The 19,221-nt window shown below is 36.3% G+C and overlaps 1 protein-coding gene across 3 annotated transcripts in view; it reads left to right on the top strand.

The window, feature by feature from the left end:
• Nucleotides 1-17,638, top strand: part of LOC131804469 (putative uncharacterized protein DDB_G0285119) — a 32,414-nt gene extending 14,776 nt beyond the window's left edge. For 2 of the 3 annotated variants that reach the window (XM_059127402.1, XM_059127400.1), the window contains exons 2-6: nucleotides 10,688-11,429; nucleotides 12,922-13,459; nucleotides 13,577-13,709; nucleotides 13,774-13,875; nucleotides 16,525-17,638. In XM_059127402.1, coding sequence (XP_058983385.1) covers nucleotides 10,994-11,429; nucleotides 12,922-13,459; nucleotides 13,577-13,709; nucleotides 13,774-13,875; nucleotides 16,525-16,686 — 1,371 coding nt within the window. In that variant the 5' untranslated portion in view covers nucleotides 10,688-10,993 and the 3' untranslated portion in view covers nucleotides 16,687-17,638. The remainder of the gene's footprint in view (nucleotides 1-10,687; nucleotides 11,430-12,921; nucleotides 13,460-13,576; nucleotides 13,710-13,773; nucleotides 13,876-16,524) is intronic. The other variant, XM_059127403.1, reaches the window with a different exon arrangement.
• Nucleotides 17,639-19,221: the final 1,583 nt, after the last annotated feature.

Genomic DNA, 19,221 nt, shown 5'->3' on the forward strand with positions numbered 1-19,221 from the left:
TGAAAAAATTCCGGTGAATAATGACGCAAAGATCATCAAAATGCCGAATATTGGTAGGTACCGTTATATGGGGGTTACAAGAAGACGTGAACTTGCACAGACAATTTTCTGTCATAGGCTGTAGTATCCATTACGAACATCGAATACCAAATTTGAAACAATTCCGGTGAATAATGTCGCTAAAATCATCAAAATGCCGAATATCGGGAGGTACCGTTATATGGGGGCTCCATCAAAACGTGAACCTACATGGCCCATTTTCAATACCAAAAGTCCTGCGGACATAATATATACTTAAGTAAAATTTTATCAACCTTCTTCATTTTTTTCGGAAGTAAGATTGACTTCCACAGACTGATAGATGGATAGACCGACAGCTTGACGGATATCGCTATATCGACATAGCATTTTATGCTGATCAAGAATATATATATATACTTTGTGGGGTTTAAAATGTATATTTCGAAGTGTTACAAACAGAATGATAAACTTAATATACCCTCTATGCTACAGTGGAGGGTATAAAAACTAGTGTAATTTTAGAAGTAATTTTTTTAGATAATAACCCATTTCTAATTTTTGGTTTTCTCTTCTCTCTTTTTTAGGTAAGTTAATTTGGCTGAGCCAGCAAAAGATTATTATCGTGACATTCAAGTAAGTTGTGTAATTCGTGATTCTAATTCATTTTGCCAAATGTAATGTTTGTTGGCCCCAAACAAAATGAATTCATGACTCACAAAGAATATACAAAAAATACAATTGGGTGCCAATGTACTCACACACACAAACATACACACATACTCAAATTTACACTAATTTAGCCACATTTAATAACATTTATTTGATATGTGGGGTAACACAAATGGAAATTTTTTGTTTTAACAATTGTTTTTTTTTGCAAAATAATATTTTTAATTCTCAATTCTGATTAAAATTTTTGTTTAGTCATCCAATGTGTTTGTTATTATTTTTTGTTTTCAATTTTATTGCAAAACAAAACTCAATTAAAGAATTGCAAAAATCCAACCCGTTTGAGTTGTATATGGCCAAACAATTGAACAATAATTAAAGGTGATCAGCTTGTTGGGCAATTAATTAAAAATAATAATTACAAATTCAAAACACACAAACGTCATTGAAGCTAATGCGATTTAGACCATATAATATTGAGGATTTTGTTATGAGGATTTCATTTTTGAATATCCAACACAAATAAGTGCAAGGTGTGAATATTAAATTATATGCGAGTGGAAAATTGATGGTTGATTTAAAACTAATTGCATGGAGATATTTTTGAAAAAAAAAAAAAAAAAAAAAAATATATATATATATATATATATATATATATATATATATATATATATATATATATATATATATATATATATATATATATATATATATATATATATATATATATATATATATATATATATATATATATATATATATATATATATATATATATATATATGACGTTAATAATTATTCTACGTCAAAATAATTTTTTTGAAATATGTTAATTTATTATATAAATTAATATTCGACCATCTTACATTCGTTTATTTTTACATTTATTTCTACATATCTCACGGATGTAAATTTTATTAGAAATGCATGACATCATTAAATCATTTAATATCCGGTAGCACAGGCTAATAATTTGAACCGTTAATGCAAAAATAATGAAACTAACATTCCGTAGTCTGAGACGCTCATGAAAAGTCATAAGACAAAGTACAGATTACACCGTACAACAAACCTTTCAAACTTAAAAAAAAAAACTATTAACTTTGTCATTCCGTCTGTAACTCCTCGAAATACTCATGTCAGACCAACAAAGTATATATATTCTTGATCAGCGTAAAATTTTAAGTCGATTTAGCGATGTCCGTCTGCCTGTCTGTCCGTCTGGATTTTTTAAGGATTTTTTGAAACTTTTCAAATTCGTTCAAATGGTGGAGGATATTCAAAGTTCGGCCCGGACGAACTTACTGCTTTTTAACTTGTTTTAAGTTTAAAAAAGTCCTAAAATTTCACGTCGATGAGAAAAAAAAAACGATTTCGAGTCCAATGGTCCATTCTTCACTACCGTTTTTTGAGCTACTGCTCTTTCCAAAGAAAAGCTACCACTCTTCTCATAGAAGAAGAGCTATTGCCCTTCTCATAGAAGAGCTCTTTCACTAAAGGGCTGTTGCCCTTTTCACAGAGGATCTGTTGCTCTTGTTTTTCTTATCAGCTGTCTGCTTTTCTCTAAGACGATCTCATAGATGTTCGCATAGAAGATTTTATCAGTTCTTCGTAAAGAAGATCTCTTACAGCTCTTAGTATAGAAGAGCTCTCACAGCTCTTCGTGTAGAAGAGCTCTCACAGCTCTTCGTGTAGAAGAGCTCTCACAGCTCTTCGTGTAGAAGAGCTCTCACAGCTCTTCGTGTAGAAGAGCTCTCACAGCTCTTCGCGTAGAAGAGCTCCCACAGCTCTTCGTGTAGAAGAGCTCTCACAGCTCTTCGTGTAGAAGAGCTCTCACAGCTCTTCGTGTAGAAGAGCTCTCACAGCTCTTCGTGTAGAAGAGCTCTCACAGCTCTTCGTGTAGAAGAGCTCTCACAGCTCTTCGTGTAGAAGAGCTCTCACAGCTCTTCGTGTAGAAGAGCTCTCACAGCTCTTCGTGTAGAAGAGCTCTCACAGCTCTTCGTGTAGAAGAGCTCTCACAGCTCTTCGCGTAGAAGAGCGCTCACAGCTCTTCGTATAGAAAAGCTCTCACAGCTGTACCAGAAGTAAAATTTACAGCAAAGCTCTTGCTCTTCTCATAGTAGTGATATTGCTCTTCTCATGCGACGAGTTGTAGCTCTCTTCAGCTCAGGAGCTCTTTCAAGTAGAGGTAGAGTTAGGAAGAGCTTTCAGCTCCTTGCTTATAATAGATTTTAGAGTTAAATATTGAGTCTTTACTTCCGTTCAGTTTGGATTTCGTGTAGGCTTTAAGAGTGCAGGACTTTTCATGTATATTACTTCCCAGCTCTTCGTAGAGATGAGGTCTCAACTTTTCGTATGGAATAATTGGAACTCTACTCACAGAGGAGTTATAGCTTCCCTAATGAGGAAGTCAGGACTCCACTTATTAACAAGTTGTGTCTTTCCTTAGGAAGGGGTTGTACCTCATCTCAGGATGAGGTTTACCCATTGGGAAACTCAGTACATGTTATACGAATTTTAAATATTTGCATAAAAATTAAAAAATTCAAGTTCAAAATTGTAGCGCAATGTTTATTCACCTCATCATAGTGTCCTCCTTTATTTTCCACAATTTATTGTTTGTGTCATTTTCTATTCATTCATCTCCCTCTCCCACCCATTTGACATTCAATTTGACATGAATTTGTTATTCGCGTTCTAGATACGTCTGCATCGGGGTAAATAGCCTAGCGGCCAGCACTTTCATGTGCGATTTCTTTGTTGTTTTTTTTGTTAGTTTTACAGCTCTGCTCACTCACTGATCACTCGGGGATCACGTGTGACCATCATGTCAGTTGGTTGGCGTTTGAAACAATAGTGGGGAGATTTTGTTTTTCACAAAAAAAAAAAAAAAAAAACAAAGAACATGAAACGATTTATGGCAAATTAACAAAGTTCAACTAGAATTGATGACCATCGTTTGGCTGTCATTGATGCACCTGGGCAGGGTAGGGGGAAAGTTCAATGGGGAGAAAGAACTGTGGCATTGATTTAACCCATATACTGTCAAAGAGATTATTCTAAATTTATGTTTTGGATTGTCAAACAAAAACAGTAGCCAATAAATGAAAACAAAGAGGCTCATTTTGCAGAGAACGATCTTCAATGGATTTTCAGTAAAATGCCATGTTGTTGTGATTCTTTTTTATGTTTGTAGCATGAATATGGGTTCGGCTATGGCATATTCTCATAGCCAGAGCTATCTGAGTGCATTGATCGCAAATTTATGATTATTGCCAAAGCATGCCAGGCAATTGACACACATCGTTTGTTCGGTCGTTGTTTCGTTCGTTTCGACGTTGATAATGATGTCTGCTCTGTGGAAAATCTCAAATGCCTTGCAGCTAGCTGGTAGCTAGATGCGAGTTTCCCGCCAAAACTATCGTTCAACTTTGCCATTACCATATGTTTTTTTCTTTTTGGCCAATGAGCATCGTTAGTGTTGCCATGCTACCGCTTAAAAGAGCAGGAGGCAATGTGGCCATTGTTTCAATTGTTGTCTTTATTATCAATTGTATCTTCCAGTATCTTGGCTGCCAGTAGAGGTATCTGGAAATAGTTTTCAGTTTTTGTTTCCTTCGCCTTATTTTCATTTGCTTCTTCATTTTCTTGTGTTTTGGTGTTTTTTGTTTTCTTCGCATAATTGCCTTTGTTCAATCACGTTTTTGACTCCAATTCTTGGGATGTGATTGCACTGCGATTGCACCAAATGCACTTTTCCTCCATTGTGTGGCATTTCTGTGCGAAGCGCCAATTGTCTTTGCATTGCGTTTCTTTGCAGTGTTCGAATTTTGTTTTCCATTTACAAAATCTCGGTATTATCGCGCTTTGTTTATGGGCTTTGTGGCAAATGTTTTTTAAAACTGCAATGACCCATATTGTAAACAAATAGACAGTCGTAAGTTTGTGGAAAATTGTGGCAAAACTGACGAAGTGGCGAAAGTTTAAAATAAACAAATTATGTTTTTTTTTTGGTTAAATTAGATCGGGGTAAGGTATTTTTTGGAGCAAAATGAGACTAGAAGACTTTTTTCAGGTTTATATTGGGAAATTTTGTAGTATTGTAAGGTGATTTTTATACCCTCCATCATTCCGTTTGTCACACCTTGAAATATACATTTTAGACCCCAAAAAGAATATATATTCTTGATCAGCATAAAATTCTATTGATATAGCGATTTCCGTTCGTCTGTGGAAATAACTCTTGCTTCTGAACGAAATAAAGTAGGTTGATCAAATTTTACTCAAATGTGTATTACGTGTGCAGGACTTTTGGTATTGAAAATGGGTCATGTAGATCCACGTTTGGGTGTAGTCCCTATATTACAGTACCTCCCGATACTAGGTACTTTGATAATTTTAGCCACATTATTCACCGGAAATGTTTAAAATTTGGTATTTGAACTTCGTAATGGGTACTACAGTCTAAGACGAAAGATAGTGTGTGCAGGTCCACGCCTTCGTATAGCCGCCATATAACGGTACCTCCGTGTTTCGGTATTTTGATGATTTTAGCGACATTATTCAAAAGAATTGTTTCAAATTTTGTATTTGAAGCCTATGATAGAAAATTGTCTGTACAGGTCCTCCATAAATGGTATCTCCCTATATAATGGTATTTTGATGATTTTAGCTACATTATTCACCGATTTTTTCAACTTTCGCATTTGAATATTGTAATGGCTTATGACAAAAGTTACATATGCAGGTCCATGTCGTCGTATAGACCCTAATATAACAGCTACATTCGGTACTTTTAAGATTTTAGCAGAATATTTAACATATTTTATTGTTTTTGAAAATTGCCAAATTCGTTCCAAAAGGACGAATTTACAGCCTTTTTGCTTGTTATTAATTTAGTTTCATCCGTTCACATAAGTAAAAAAAGCAGATAAGTTCGGCCAAGCCGAGACATTTGAATACCCTTAGACCTTTAAATACCCTTCACCATTTGAAAAAACTTGAAAGATTCCCAAAAAAATCCGTCGAGAAATACCGCCTAAATGAAATCCGCTATATGAGGGCTATGCCACGTCACGCATAAGTAATTTTGTAACGCGCTGTAGTACCGATTCCGAACTTCAAATATGAAATTTGAAACAATTTAGATTAATAATATCGCTAATATCATCAAAATATGGAATAAAGGGAGGTGCCCTTACAGGGTGAGATAAAAAAACTCCAACAAAGTCAAACGTCATAATTTTTACATTTTTTTGAATGAAATCAAAAAATGTCGGAAATAGTATCAAATATTAGAATAAGTTTAGATTTGTTCGAATTGGTCACTTTTGGCACGAATTATGGCCTTCAAACGGCCAATGAAACCGTCATACGCTGCCGAATGTAGCTCTGCGAAGCGCTTGGTTGAGGTGATCGACATTTTGATATTTTTTAGTGCCAACCTTTTTTTTCCAAAATACTCTCGACACAATAGTTCGACGGAGAGAGATTTTGGTGGCCATTGCGCGCTGGAAATGAAGGAAGGAGCCTCATTTTGTAACCATTCTTGGGTGGCGCGTGCTGAGTCCTGTTGGAGTGTCCAAGGTCTGCGGCAAAAATGTTTGTGTTCCCAAGGCTTTGATACACCCTCCAGAATATTCTCGCGATTCTGGACTGTCGATTAATACAAGCAAAGAGCGACCATCGGCTTTTATGGCGGCCCACATCATCATATATATAAAAATCAGAGATCTAGCCCTCTTCGAGTTCTCAACATAGTATATAGCATCTTTTAATACTTTCCGCTAATTTGCTCCTCCAAATCTGTTCCAGGTGCAGAATTCCACAGTTTCAGCTTCGATTTGAACATAGATAATAATTGATAGATTCCAATGTGGGCTCAAGTTTTTGTATAAATCTTATCCAATGTAACGATAGAATTTACTGCAAGTTTGTCTGATGCGTTTATGGATATGTTGGGCGCCATTGCTTTATATCAAAATTAATAGGGACTTTTAAGTCTTTCAAAGTAAGGAATGGAATTAAAAGTTGTAATTTTAATGTTTACCCCTCGTCCCTTTTGAAAGAAAACCTATTTCACACATAACTCATTTAGGGAGGTTAAGAATTAGTGATTTCGTCATATTTTAAGTAGAAGAACTCTATGGAGAATAAAAAAATTCGGCATGAATCAAATTAATGCCGTTTTTCATATTTTTGATATAGACACATTTGTCCATTTATTTCCCAACTTTTTAATCGTTCCTCGTATAAATGTACCATTTGTAATTACGATTTTCTTTTTTTCTTTGTTTTTTTTTTTCTTCATAGTAATAATATAATTTTTCACCCCACTTATGTGTTACGATCTGCACTGCCTTGTGGTCATTAATTTCAAATGAAAATTTTCACTTCATTATTTTTTTTTTGCTGCCACACATTTGCTCTTAGTAGTTTCTTTGTTTTGTGGTTAAATGAAGGTGAAATTATTTTGCTATTTTTATAACCAAAAAAATAGGAACATTCATACATATATGCTCTGAGATCATCAAGCACCGAATAGATGTAATTTGTTTTTCAAATCTACATATCTTAGAAGCGCAAAGAGCAGACAAATGGAAAGTTGAACTTTTGTGAGATATTAAAATGAAAGTTAGTACACCTTTCAGTTGGCATAGATTTAAGTTTTTTTTTTTTATTGGGCGCCATTTGCAAGCATGATTCATTCTTCTCCAATTTCTGTGGGGTGCTTTGCCCTTCCCAGAATAAAAATTGCTGTGGAAATTTAAATTAAATTAAAATTTTAATGTTTTGTGGGAATATATGTTTTGTGGAACCCCCAAATGCCAACCTATTTTAAAAAAATATTTTTCTAGACAGAAAGAGGAAGGATAACCCGATTTTGCTGCAACTTCTTATATTTGCATCAGGGCAAGGTTAGGTGTGAAAATTGGCACTATTGGTCCACACCTTCAAGTGCCTCCCCCACAAAGGGTCAAAATTTTGAATATCCATGAAGCTTATAAAGCGTGAAATTACCATCCGATTCCATTCAGGCTTGGCACACATCTCAATATTTCTATCAACACAAGATCTGTTATAAAGATGGTAGAGATCGGACCATTTCTTCTAATCCCTCCCCCACATATGGTTCAAGATTTTGGGAAACAAAACGCTCCACCAACACATCGAAATATTCGCCGGAGGCTGCAAAAAAATATATATTCCTGATTAGAATAAAGTTACAAATCAGTTTGGTGATGTCCGTCTGTCTGTCTGTCGTTCTGTTGAAATCGCTATAGTGTCAACATTGTGTAATTTAGAACTTTGAAATTTGAAACAAAAGTTTATTTTATATGCCTATATTGGTCTACGTTTAGGTATATCCTCCATATGACGGCACCTCCAAATTTTCGGTATTTTGAAACTCTTTGCCACTGTTTCAAACTAAATCTGCTGAAACTTGATAATTGGGGTTCTCGGTAGGTATGTTCTTTCCTTGCTACTTTACCCCTGAAAAATAATTGATATACACAGGGTGAGATGACAAAAATGCAACCAACTTCAGACTGCTGTCATATCTTAGCCACTCGCCCGACAGCTGTTAATTCCAGTGACAGCTCATTATATTGTTTACAAGCGTACAAAATCATTTTGGTGAGAATTTTCCAGACTCCAAAGAGCTAAATAGATGCTTCGCTTGGCCAAAAGTGGTGAACTGCCGAATGTGGTTTTCTCCGCTCCGATGAGAAAACATTTGTTGTCCAGCAGTTTGTAAATAAAAACAAAATGATCGTGTTTACTTGCCAAAGAGGTCAGCTGAAAATGTGCACCTTCCGTTGGCCACCAGACCTCAAGCGCAGGCCATGGTGATGGTGTTGGCCGCCATAGCAGCAGATGGTCGCTCTCCGCTTGTATTAATTGAATGTGCAATCAGAATAAATGTCGAATATTATCGCGAAAATATTCTGGAGGATGTAATAAAGCCTTGGGCACGCAAACATTTTGGCCGCAGACCTTCGACATTCCAACATCGCACTCAGCACGCGCCACACAAGAATGGTTACAAAATGAGGTTCCTCGCTTCATTTCCAGCGCACAATGGCCACCAAAATCTCCGGATACCAAGCCGTTGGACAATTGTGTCTGGAGTATTTTGGAAGGCAAGGTTGACACTAAATAATACCAAAGTGTCGATCGCTTCAAGCAAGCGCTTCGCCGGGAATGAGCCAAAATACCGCAGAGCAACATTCGGGCAACGTGTGACGGTTTCATTGGCCGTTTGAAGGCCATAATTCGTGCCGAAGGTGACCAATTCTAACAAATCTAAACTTATTCAAAAAATTTGATGCAATTTCCGACATTTTTTGCTTTCATTCAATAAAATTAAGAAAAAATAGTGCATTTGACTTTGTTGCAGTTTTTTATCTCACCCTGTACAGGTCCACGTTATCGTATAACCGCTATATAATGGTACCACCCAATGTTCGGTATTTTGATGATTTTAGCCACATTTTTCAATGGAATTTTTTGAAAATCCACAAAAGGAGTTCCCTCTGTGTACTTTAGCGCCTGGAAGAGAATTGTCCATATAGGGTTTTTTATTCACCGGAATTGTTACAAATTTAGTGTTTGAAGTTCGTAATGGATACAAGAGCCTATGACAAGTATTATTCACCGGAATTGTTTCAATTTTTGTGTGTTGAAGTTGGTAATGGATACTACAGCCTATGACAGAAAATTGTCTATGCAGTCCCACGCCTTCATATAGCCCACATATAACGGTATCTCCCGATATTCGGTATTTTGATGATTTTTGCGACATTATACACCAGAATTGTTTCAAATTATGTATTTAGAGTTCGTAATTAGAACTACAGTCAGTGACATAAAATTGTCTATACAGGTCCAGATTTTTGTGTAAGCCCCATACATTAGGTACAATACCCACCGAAATTGTTTGAATTGTCGTATTTGAAGTTCGAATTGTATGCTACAGCCCGATATAAGAGTACCTCCCTATATACCATATGTTGATGATTTTAGCTTTACCGTTTATTTCAAATTTCGAATTTAAATACGGTAATGGCTTATGACAATGACAATGCCTATGTAAGTCCACGTCGTATAGACCCCAATATAACGGCTATATTCGGTATTTTTGAAATTTTAACAGAATTTTTTAAGGATTTTATTTTTTGAAAATTTACAAATTTGTTCCAAATGGTGGAGGATATTCAAAGTTCGGCCTGGCCGAACTTACAGCTTTTTTACTTGTTTTTCTCTAGAATCTTTTCGTGGCTTAAAGACTGTTGGTCGTCTCTTCTATTGTAAAAGATACTCAATATTTAGCTAAAAATATAAAATCTGTCAAAACCCTCCATTATTTCCAAACTGTTTTCTTCACCACCTTCAATTGCACAAATTATGAGAAATTATTCACACTCCCTTTTAAACACAGTACATTGCAAAGAAAAAATTCATATAAATTCAAGCTAGACAGATTGACGACAGCCTGTGTTGCCCCATTCGCCAAAAAGTAGAAAAATACAAAAAAACTACAACAACAAAATTACGAAACAAATATGCAAATAAATGCGTCAGAGACCCCAAAAACGTTCCACAGAAAACAAATATCTGAAAATAAAATAAAAAAGGCGCACACACGTGACGGTTTATATTATGAATTTGTAGGGGAGTATGTACATACACATATGTATGTGTGTATATATATTCATTATATCATGCATAAATTTGTGGCTGAACGAACGACAGAACCTTATAAATGCAAAATACGATGTCAGTCAGTCACACATTTCATTTCGATTTTTTTTTTTCGAGGCAGAATCGTCAAACCAAAAAAGCGAATTATTATTTATGGCACACATCTTTTTTGCTGATGCAATATTTGTACTGATGCTTTGGGTGCGAATTACACAATTTATTTGAAATGTTAAATACAAATTATTAGGAATTTTTTTCTAATTATTTTTTTACATTTCTCCTCTCTTTCCAGTTGATGAGCTACCAAGAAAACAAAAGTTCAAAAGACTGACCTTATAAATATTGTATAGAATAAAAGCTAAACAAAGCAATCCCTGTTCTAAAGGACCTGCATCTGATCTCAGCTCTCCATAAAAGCAATATTTAAAATTTAGATAAAAGAAAAATCCTAAAGCTTTAAGGAAATCGCAGCAGAAAAAAAAAAAACAAAGTGATAACAAGCCGCCCTGTTGTAAGAAAAAGCTAAACAACACCACCACCACCATTTAAAGCTACATTAGGCTTTTAAAGCTCTCAGCACTCCCGCTCCGCTCGTATAATGTTGAGTAGTATTGCATCGTATCTATTTGGTTCGAATACTACTACTGCAACTAATCCGAATCCGAGTGACGCGAAATCGAACGAAAGTGACATCAAGGAGAACGTTGACAATCCAACTACCAAAGTCGATGTTGATAATCTCATAGAAGTGACGTCGCTGACGCCATCGGTAACAGGGGCAGCAGCAATTAGCAGCAGTGGCATAACTGCCACCAGCACCAACACTAATTCACGTGCCATACGTCGTGGCAAGAACAAGCGCAACAACACCCGTCAACAGAACAAACGCAAAGGTGGAGGAGGCGGAGCCGTCAGGAGTAATAGCACAAAGTCGACGGACAGTACAAAGTCATTGACAAAATCATCATCGTCGCGTAGCGATAGTTGTGACGAAGATTTCGACGAAGACGAGTGGTTCATTGTTGAAAAGGAGGGTGAGTTGAGGCGAAGAGATAATTGAAGCGTCTTTTTATTTAAGACCTCCAGGACCTTGAACAAGTTTCTTTAGGTAGAATTGTTCCGATATGCCTTCTCTTCTAATCCAACAGATCTTCTACGGATTGAAGACCTTTGACAGATATTTTATGGATGGAAGACCTCCAAGAGGTTTTCTAAGGATAAAAGAGCGCCGACAGGTCTTCTAGGGTTAGAAGACCTTTGAGAGCTCTTCTATGGCTATAAGACCTCCGACAGGTCTTCTAAAGTTACGGTTCTATGACTATAAGACCTTCGACAACTCTTCTATGACTAGAAGACCTTCGACAGCTCTTCTATGACTTGAAGACCTTCGACAGCCCTTCTATGACTAGAAGACCTTCGACAGCTCTTCTATGACTAAAAGACCTTCGATAGCTCTTCTATGACTAGAAGACCTCCGACAGCTCTTCTATGGTTAGAAGACCTTCGAAAGCTCTTCTACGACTAGAAGACCTTCGAAAGCTCTTCTACGAATAGAAGACCTTCGAAAGCTCTTCTATGACTAGAAGACCTCCGAGAGATCTTCTACGACTTAGAAGTCCTCCCAGAGGTCTTCTATGACTACAAGACCTTCGACAGCTCTTCTATGACTATAAAACTTTCGACAGCTCTTCTATGACTAGAAGACCTTCAACAGCTCTTCTATGACTAGAGGACCTCCGAGAGGTCTTCTATGACTAGAAGACCTTCGACAGCTCTTCTATGACTAGAAGACCTTCAGCAGCTCTTCTATGACTGAGGACCTCCGAGAGATCTTCTATGACTAGACGATCTTCGATAGCTCTTCTATTATAAGAAGACCTTCGATAGCTCTTCTATGACAAGAAGACCTTCGACAGCTCTTCTATGACTAGAAGACCTTCGACAGCTCTTCTATGAGTAGAAGATCTTCTACAGGCGTTCTATGACAAGAAGAACTCCGACAGATCTTCTACGACTAGAAGAACTCCGACAGGTCTTTAAGGGCTAGTAGACTCTGGCAAGTGTTCTTTGAAAAGAAGACCTCCGACAAGTCTTCTATGGCAAGAAACCCTCCAACAGGTCTTTTTGGATAGAATACATCCTACAAGTCTGCTACGGCTGGAAATCCTCCGTCAGAATTTCTATGGATAGAAGACTTTAGAAAGGTCTTCTACGGGCTAGAAGGCCATTGGAAGGTAATCTATGACTAGAAGACCTGCGACAGGTCGGATCTTCGACAGGTCTTCGTGACTAGGAATCTTCGACAGCTTGAAGACATCCATTAGGTCTTGCAGTGATAGATAACGTCCGACAAGTCTTCTATGGCCAGAAGACCACCCGCAGGTCTTTTATGAATGGAAGTCCACCGACAGGTCTTCTAGGACAAAGTTCCTCTTGAGGTCTCTTTTTATTATTTTTCTTCCATTTCTTCTTCTTTTTTCTTCCACTATGAAATGTATCTAATATTGCATCTCTTCCTCTTTTCAGACGACGACGAAGACGTCTCTCAATCTCGCAACGGCAGCGAAAAAGCAACAAGCGAACCAACCCTCGTGGTCGTCAAATCGGTCAAACAGCCTACCATAGCACCCAGCCCATTGGCGCAGCAGCGTCGCCAACAACATATCAATTCGCATTCCCTCTACAGTGGACCAAGGCCACAGAAACAACGCAATCACTTGCAAAAATCCCGCACTAACAACAACAACAGTCCCCGCAACAGCGGTCTAAGCGTCTCAACATTAAGCCCCTCCCGCACAGTAAACGAAAGCCGCAATGGCAAAAACACCGGGATAACAGCTGATGTCGCCGGTGGCATTAGCCGTTCACTGTATGTGGTCCCGAGTAGTGCCCCCGTGGCCGTTGCCGATAAGGGCGGCAAGGTGGCCATGCCGGTGAATGGAATTGGAATTGGCAAGAATATGGACGAATCATGGTTCGTAACACCACCACCATGTTTCACCTCCATTGGACCCATCAATATGGAAGCTTCACCCTATGAGAACCTATTGATTGAGCATCCAAGGTGGGTGAAATGACATGGTGTAGAAGCAGATGTTATTGAATAGCAATAAAGACAACAATAATATACAGCGTATTTGTATTAGTGTTAGTAACGAATGTGATTTCTCTAACATTTTAGCATGTCGGTGTACCATAGTATTAGATCGGTTCAGGATACGGCTGAAAGTTATATTGAATTTGATCTCGACGATGTCAAGAAGACAAAGAAGGACAAAAAGACGGCCAACAACAAGGAGAATGTCCAGCGCAAGGTAAGTGCAATGGTGTTTGAGGGTCTATGGAAAGAGTAGTAACATATCTTCAATTTTATTTCAGAACTCCCAGGCTGTCCAACAGCGATCATCGGCTGGTTTCCGTTTGGATCGCCAAAGTGTTGCTCAATTGAAGCAGGAATTAATGGCTCGTACCGCACAAAAGGTAATTAGAGGAACTATGAAAATACTGCACTGAGGGATTTAACAAAAAATAGCCTCTTATAATGGCGTTTTAAAATGGGTTTGGAGTTTATAGTGAAAAAGTCGAGAAAAAATGTATCAAAAAATTAGAAAAAAAATTTTTTTTAGCAAAATTCATACAAATATTTTCCTGATATACAGGGTGAGATAAAAAACTGCAACAAAGTCAAATGCCATAATTTTTACTTTTTTTTAATTTTATTGAATTAAAGCAAAAATTTCGGAAATACCATCAAATTTTAGAATAAGTTTAGATTTCTTCGAATTGATCACCCTTGCCACGAATTATGGCCTTCAAAAGCCAATGAAACGAGTGGTTTATTGTTGAAAAGGAGGGTGAGTTGGGAGGAAGAGATAATTGTAGCGTTTTTTATTTAAGATTAGGTTAAAGATCTTGAGGGCCTTGAAAACGTTTCTTTAGATAGAATAGTTCCGATCTGCCTTCTCTTGTGAGATGAACTCCAACAGATCTTCTATGGCTTGAAGACTTTCGACAGGTCTTCTGGGGTTAGAAGACCTTCGATAGCTCTAATTAGAAGACCTTCGACAACTCTTCTATGACTCGAAGACCTTCGACAGCTCTTCTATGACTAGAAGAACTCCGAGGGGTCTTCTATGACAAGAAGATCTTCTACAGTTTTTCTATGACTAAAAGAACTCCGACTGGTTTTCTATGACAAAAGAACTCCGACAGGTCTTCTATGACTAGAAAACCTCCGACAGGTATTTCATAGAAATATTTTCTTGATATACAGGATGAGATAAAAAACTGCAACAAAATCAAACGCCATCATTTTGACAATTTTTGTTTAAATTTTATTTTAATTAAAGCAAAAATGTCCGAAATAACATCAAATTTTAGAATAAGTTTAGTTTACTTTGGCACGAATGTTGCTCTGCTGTATTTTGGTCTAATCCCGGCGAAGTGCTTGCTTGATGTGATCTCCACTTTGGTATTTTTTAGTGTCAACCTTGCTTTCTAAAATACTCCCGACACAATAGTCCAACGGATTGGTATCCGGAGATTTTGGCGGTGCACTGGAAATGAAGCGAGGAACCTCATTTTGTAACCACTTTTGGGTAGGATGGTGGTGAGTCCTGTTGAAATGTCCGAGGTCTACGGCCAAAATGTTTGCGTGCCCAAGGCTTCAATATACCCTCCAGAATAATTTTGCATTAATATTTGGCATTTATTCTGATGCCACGGTCGATTAATGCGAGCGGAGAGCGACATCGGTCGTCATAACGGCCCACACCATTACCATGGCCGGCTCTTGAGTTCTGGTGGCCAACCGAAGGTTCACATTTTCAGCTGACCTCTTTGGCAAGTAAAACCGATCATTTTGTTTGTTTACAAACTGCTGGACAACGAATGTTTTCTCAGTGGGAACCAAATTCGGCAGTTTACCACTTTTGGCCAAGCGAATCAACTCTTTAGCTCTTATGAGTCTATTTTCTTTCTGTGCGGTGTAATTCTTCAACTTTTTGGAATTTCAGCTCATTTTACAATATTTGCCGAATGGAATATTGCGATATGTTCAGCTTACGAGTCATTTTTCGGCCACTGCGACGATCAAGTCGCTTCTTTACTTTTCGAACCATTTCTGCTGATGTTGCTGTTTTCTTCCGTCCACTTCCCTTGATGTCGGGCTATGCTACCAGTACCACGGTAACGAGCGATGTTACGAGACACAAAAGATTTATTCACACTTAAATGCTGGAGTGCTCTAACGACAGCCACTTGTGGTTTTCCAGCCAAATATAAAGAAATCACACTATCACGCTTGAATTCCATCACGAATAACTTTTTTTCTCGAAATTTCTCAACAAAATGCTTTTGAACGCTTGTAAACAATAGAATGAGCTGTCACTGGAATAATTTAAACAGTTGTCGGACGAGTGGCTTAAAAATGACAGCAGTCTGAAGTTGGTTGCAATTTTTTCATCTCACCCTGTATATGATTTCTTGGCGTTTAAATAAGATCTGGACTCTTGATGTCTTCTGAGACCTATAGTTTAATTTTATGGCAAATAACATTTTAGAATATATTGATAGGCTATGACCACGTTTTAGAGGAGTTTTTAAGCATATTTTGAAAAAAAGGACCAAAACGACCCCTTTGGTGACTAGCTTAAGGGTTAAAATGTTCGACCAAAATAACCCTCGTATTGTTATCTGCATTACTGCCGAAGACACTATATACCCCAATGGCACGGATTCGAAAGAATCGTTATCCGAAGTTATTAAAAAGTATGTGGTAGAGAGGGGAAACGACCCCTTTGGTGACTAGCTTCAGGGTTAAAATATTCGACCAAAATTATCCTCGTATTATTATCTGCAATACTGCCGAAGACACTATATACCCCAATGGCACGGATTCGAAAGAATTGTTATCCGAAGTTATTAAAAATTATGTGGAAGTTAGGGGAACTTGTCGCTTCCTCTATTTAGGTTATTTTCTATTGTAGACCGCGAATACAGCGATTTTTGTATTTTCTATTTTTAGCTCTACTTTCATAATATTCCAGTAATTATTAAAAAAAAAAATAATAATAATTTTGTTCCTACTTAATATTCTTCTACTAATGTTTGGTTTTCTCTTTTTTGCAGACCCAATCCAAGAAGGAGCGCAAGGAAATTTGTCGTTCGGCCATTAAACGCGCCAACAAGGTGCGTGATGTTCAATCGAAAAATCATACTTCCCGTCGTGCCGACAGGCAATACTTCAAGGTTGTCAGTGGCGCCAACAACAACCGCAATTCTCACTACTAAATCAACAATGTTTCGGAACAGAACAGAATGGCAAATCTTAAAAGGGGATATGATTTTAACTTCGAGAAAATAAAGAAATAACAAATCTTCTTTATTTTCACAACAAAAGAGAAAAGAAAAAAGGAAAAATAAACACCATGAATACAAAAACACAAAAACAATCATTAAAAAAAATAAACTAAACAATTCTTATAAGATTTTAATTAAAAAAGAGAAAATAACAACAAAAAAAAAAAAACATTACAAAACCCAATACAAAAATCTGAACAAAAAAAAAAAAAACAATAAAAGTTAACTGGATAATTTTTTGTGAGCTATTGAAGGAGAATATTGTAGTACATTTTGCAGTACATGTGTATTTTTAAAAGGATAAACAGAATAAGAAAACTAAAAAAGGAAAACTCCAAAAAAGAAAAAAAAAAACAAATTTAAAAATCTCCCAAAAATCCAACAAAAAAATAATAAAGATATGGTAGTTTTTAATAATAACGTTCTCACAAATCAACAAAACACATAAATGAATGCATAATATATTATATTAAATATATAAATAAGTACATATTTTTCCAATTTTAATCCAAGTTTTAATCTTAGAATTATACAATTTGAAAACAGCAACAACATCATGATGATGAAGCAGTGTATAAATAAGAGAGATAAATGATTTGTAATAGTAACACTTTTTTTAAATGGATTGTAAAGTTTTTTTTTTTTATTTTATTTTATTAATAATTTATTGTTTTTTGTAATATTATTAGTTTGTTTTTTAATTTAAATTTAATGTGTATTATGTATTATTATTTTTAATGATCTTGTTTGAGTTTTTATTTAAATTTCTTGGAAAATGATTTGTACTTGAAGAATGTATGAAAATGATTGTGAGAAAATGTGAAAACAAAATAAAAATGAAATAAATATTTTAATGTTTAATGAGAGAATACTGAAAGAGAAATTGTTTTACTACATACAATTGGAGATATATTTAATTTGGTTCATTATGTAGTAGGTCATAGATTGACCTTGGTATAGTTTTAAACTGCTGGGAACTATGCATCTTGTCACGGACATGCGGACATTGTAAAAATGTTTTTATACCCTAGAACACTATGTGTTGAGGGAATAATAAGTTTGATTGAGCTAGAAATTATGTAACACCCTGAAATATTGGTCCAAGACATACGAAAATATATATGGATGTTCCTATCTCCCTATGATCGCCAAATATTTAAGGGTTGAAATGGACTAACAACTGGAAATTTATTTGACACTACATTTGCGCTACAGTTTACAATTAAAGACCAATAGCTCCGAAATTTTGCATGAGATTAGGGCTTAGGACAGGTTAGAAGCCTACTATTTGTAATGAGCATCGGATTATATTTAGCTTGTAAAATGGCCCACAACTTTGTCCTAAACTCTAACTTCATGCCAGATGTCGTGTCCTTTGGTTTCTATTTGTGACCTTTGTAACGGCTGCAAAATCAGGAACATTTTTAGTTGTTGGTCCATTTCAACTCCTAAATATATTGCGTACATCTTTGAAAACAATAGACCTAGCCCTTCTGAGCCTAACCCTACCCTTATGAAAATGTTCGTGAGGATCGGACGATAATTGCAATCTGTATATAATAATCCCAACGTGTGTTGAAAGGTGAAAAATATAACAAATTACACACTTCAATATTATAAGTCAAATTGAAAAAATCGCATCCGATAAAAATATGAAAAAATAGAAAAATGTCACAAAATACTACAAAATCAATATTTAAATCTTTATAGGCGTCTTTCTATGCGATTTTTTTTAGATTTTATACTTTTATGCCAAGAGGGCATTCTGAATTAGTACAGCCATTCTTGAGATATAAGCATTCTAGCTAACATCCCCTTCCTAAATATTTATATTTGATATATTTACTATCGACGTCTACGTAACGGTCAGGTTTGACTTGTTCGTCTATTTGCGATTTCGCCGGGATTAAAAATATTTGCGGTTTAATGGACAATTTCACTTTTATTTAACACAAATGTTATGGTCTATTTCACTCACTAAATGTTACTCGATGACCATACAAATTGGAAGGCTTTTGCACTAAGCTCTAGACTAAATTCCGCATCGATTTGTCTATAATTGTGACCTGTAGAGCAACTGCTATTGTGCGATTATCTCCAAAGGCAATAGGCTTCTATTCTGGCCCTAGCCCCTCCTCCATTTCAAATTTTGAAGATCGGGCCATAATTGGGATCTGTAGAGTGATTACAAATTAACATGGACAGACGGACGGACTCAGCTCGACGAGATAGGAAGATCCATATATACTTAGTGTTGTAGGGTATAAACAGTAAAATAAGGCCAAAGTCGAGCTGGGCCGACTTTATAATACCCTACACACATTTGTATATGGCAGGCTTCTATCGTATTCTACTAAATTTGACGGATGCATTTGTGTCTTAACCGATATTAATCAAAATCCATTTTATTTGACCTGATATTCAACTTAGATGAAGATGTATATGGGAGCTATATACCAATCTGAA

This window comes from Musca domestica, unplaced genomic scaffold, assembly GCF_030504385.1.
Source record: "Musca domestica strain aabys unplaced genomic scaffold, Musca_domestica.polishedcontigs.V.1.1 45, whole genome shotgun sequence".
Classification (NCBI taxonomy): Eukaryota; Metazoa; Arthropoda; class Insecta; order Diptera; family Muscidae; genus Musca; species Musca domestica.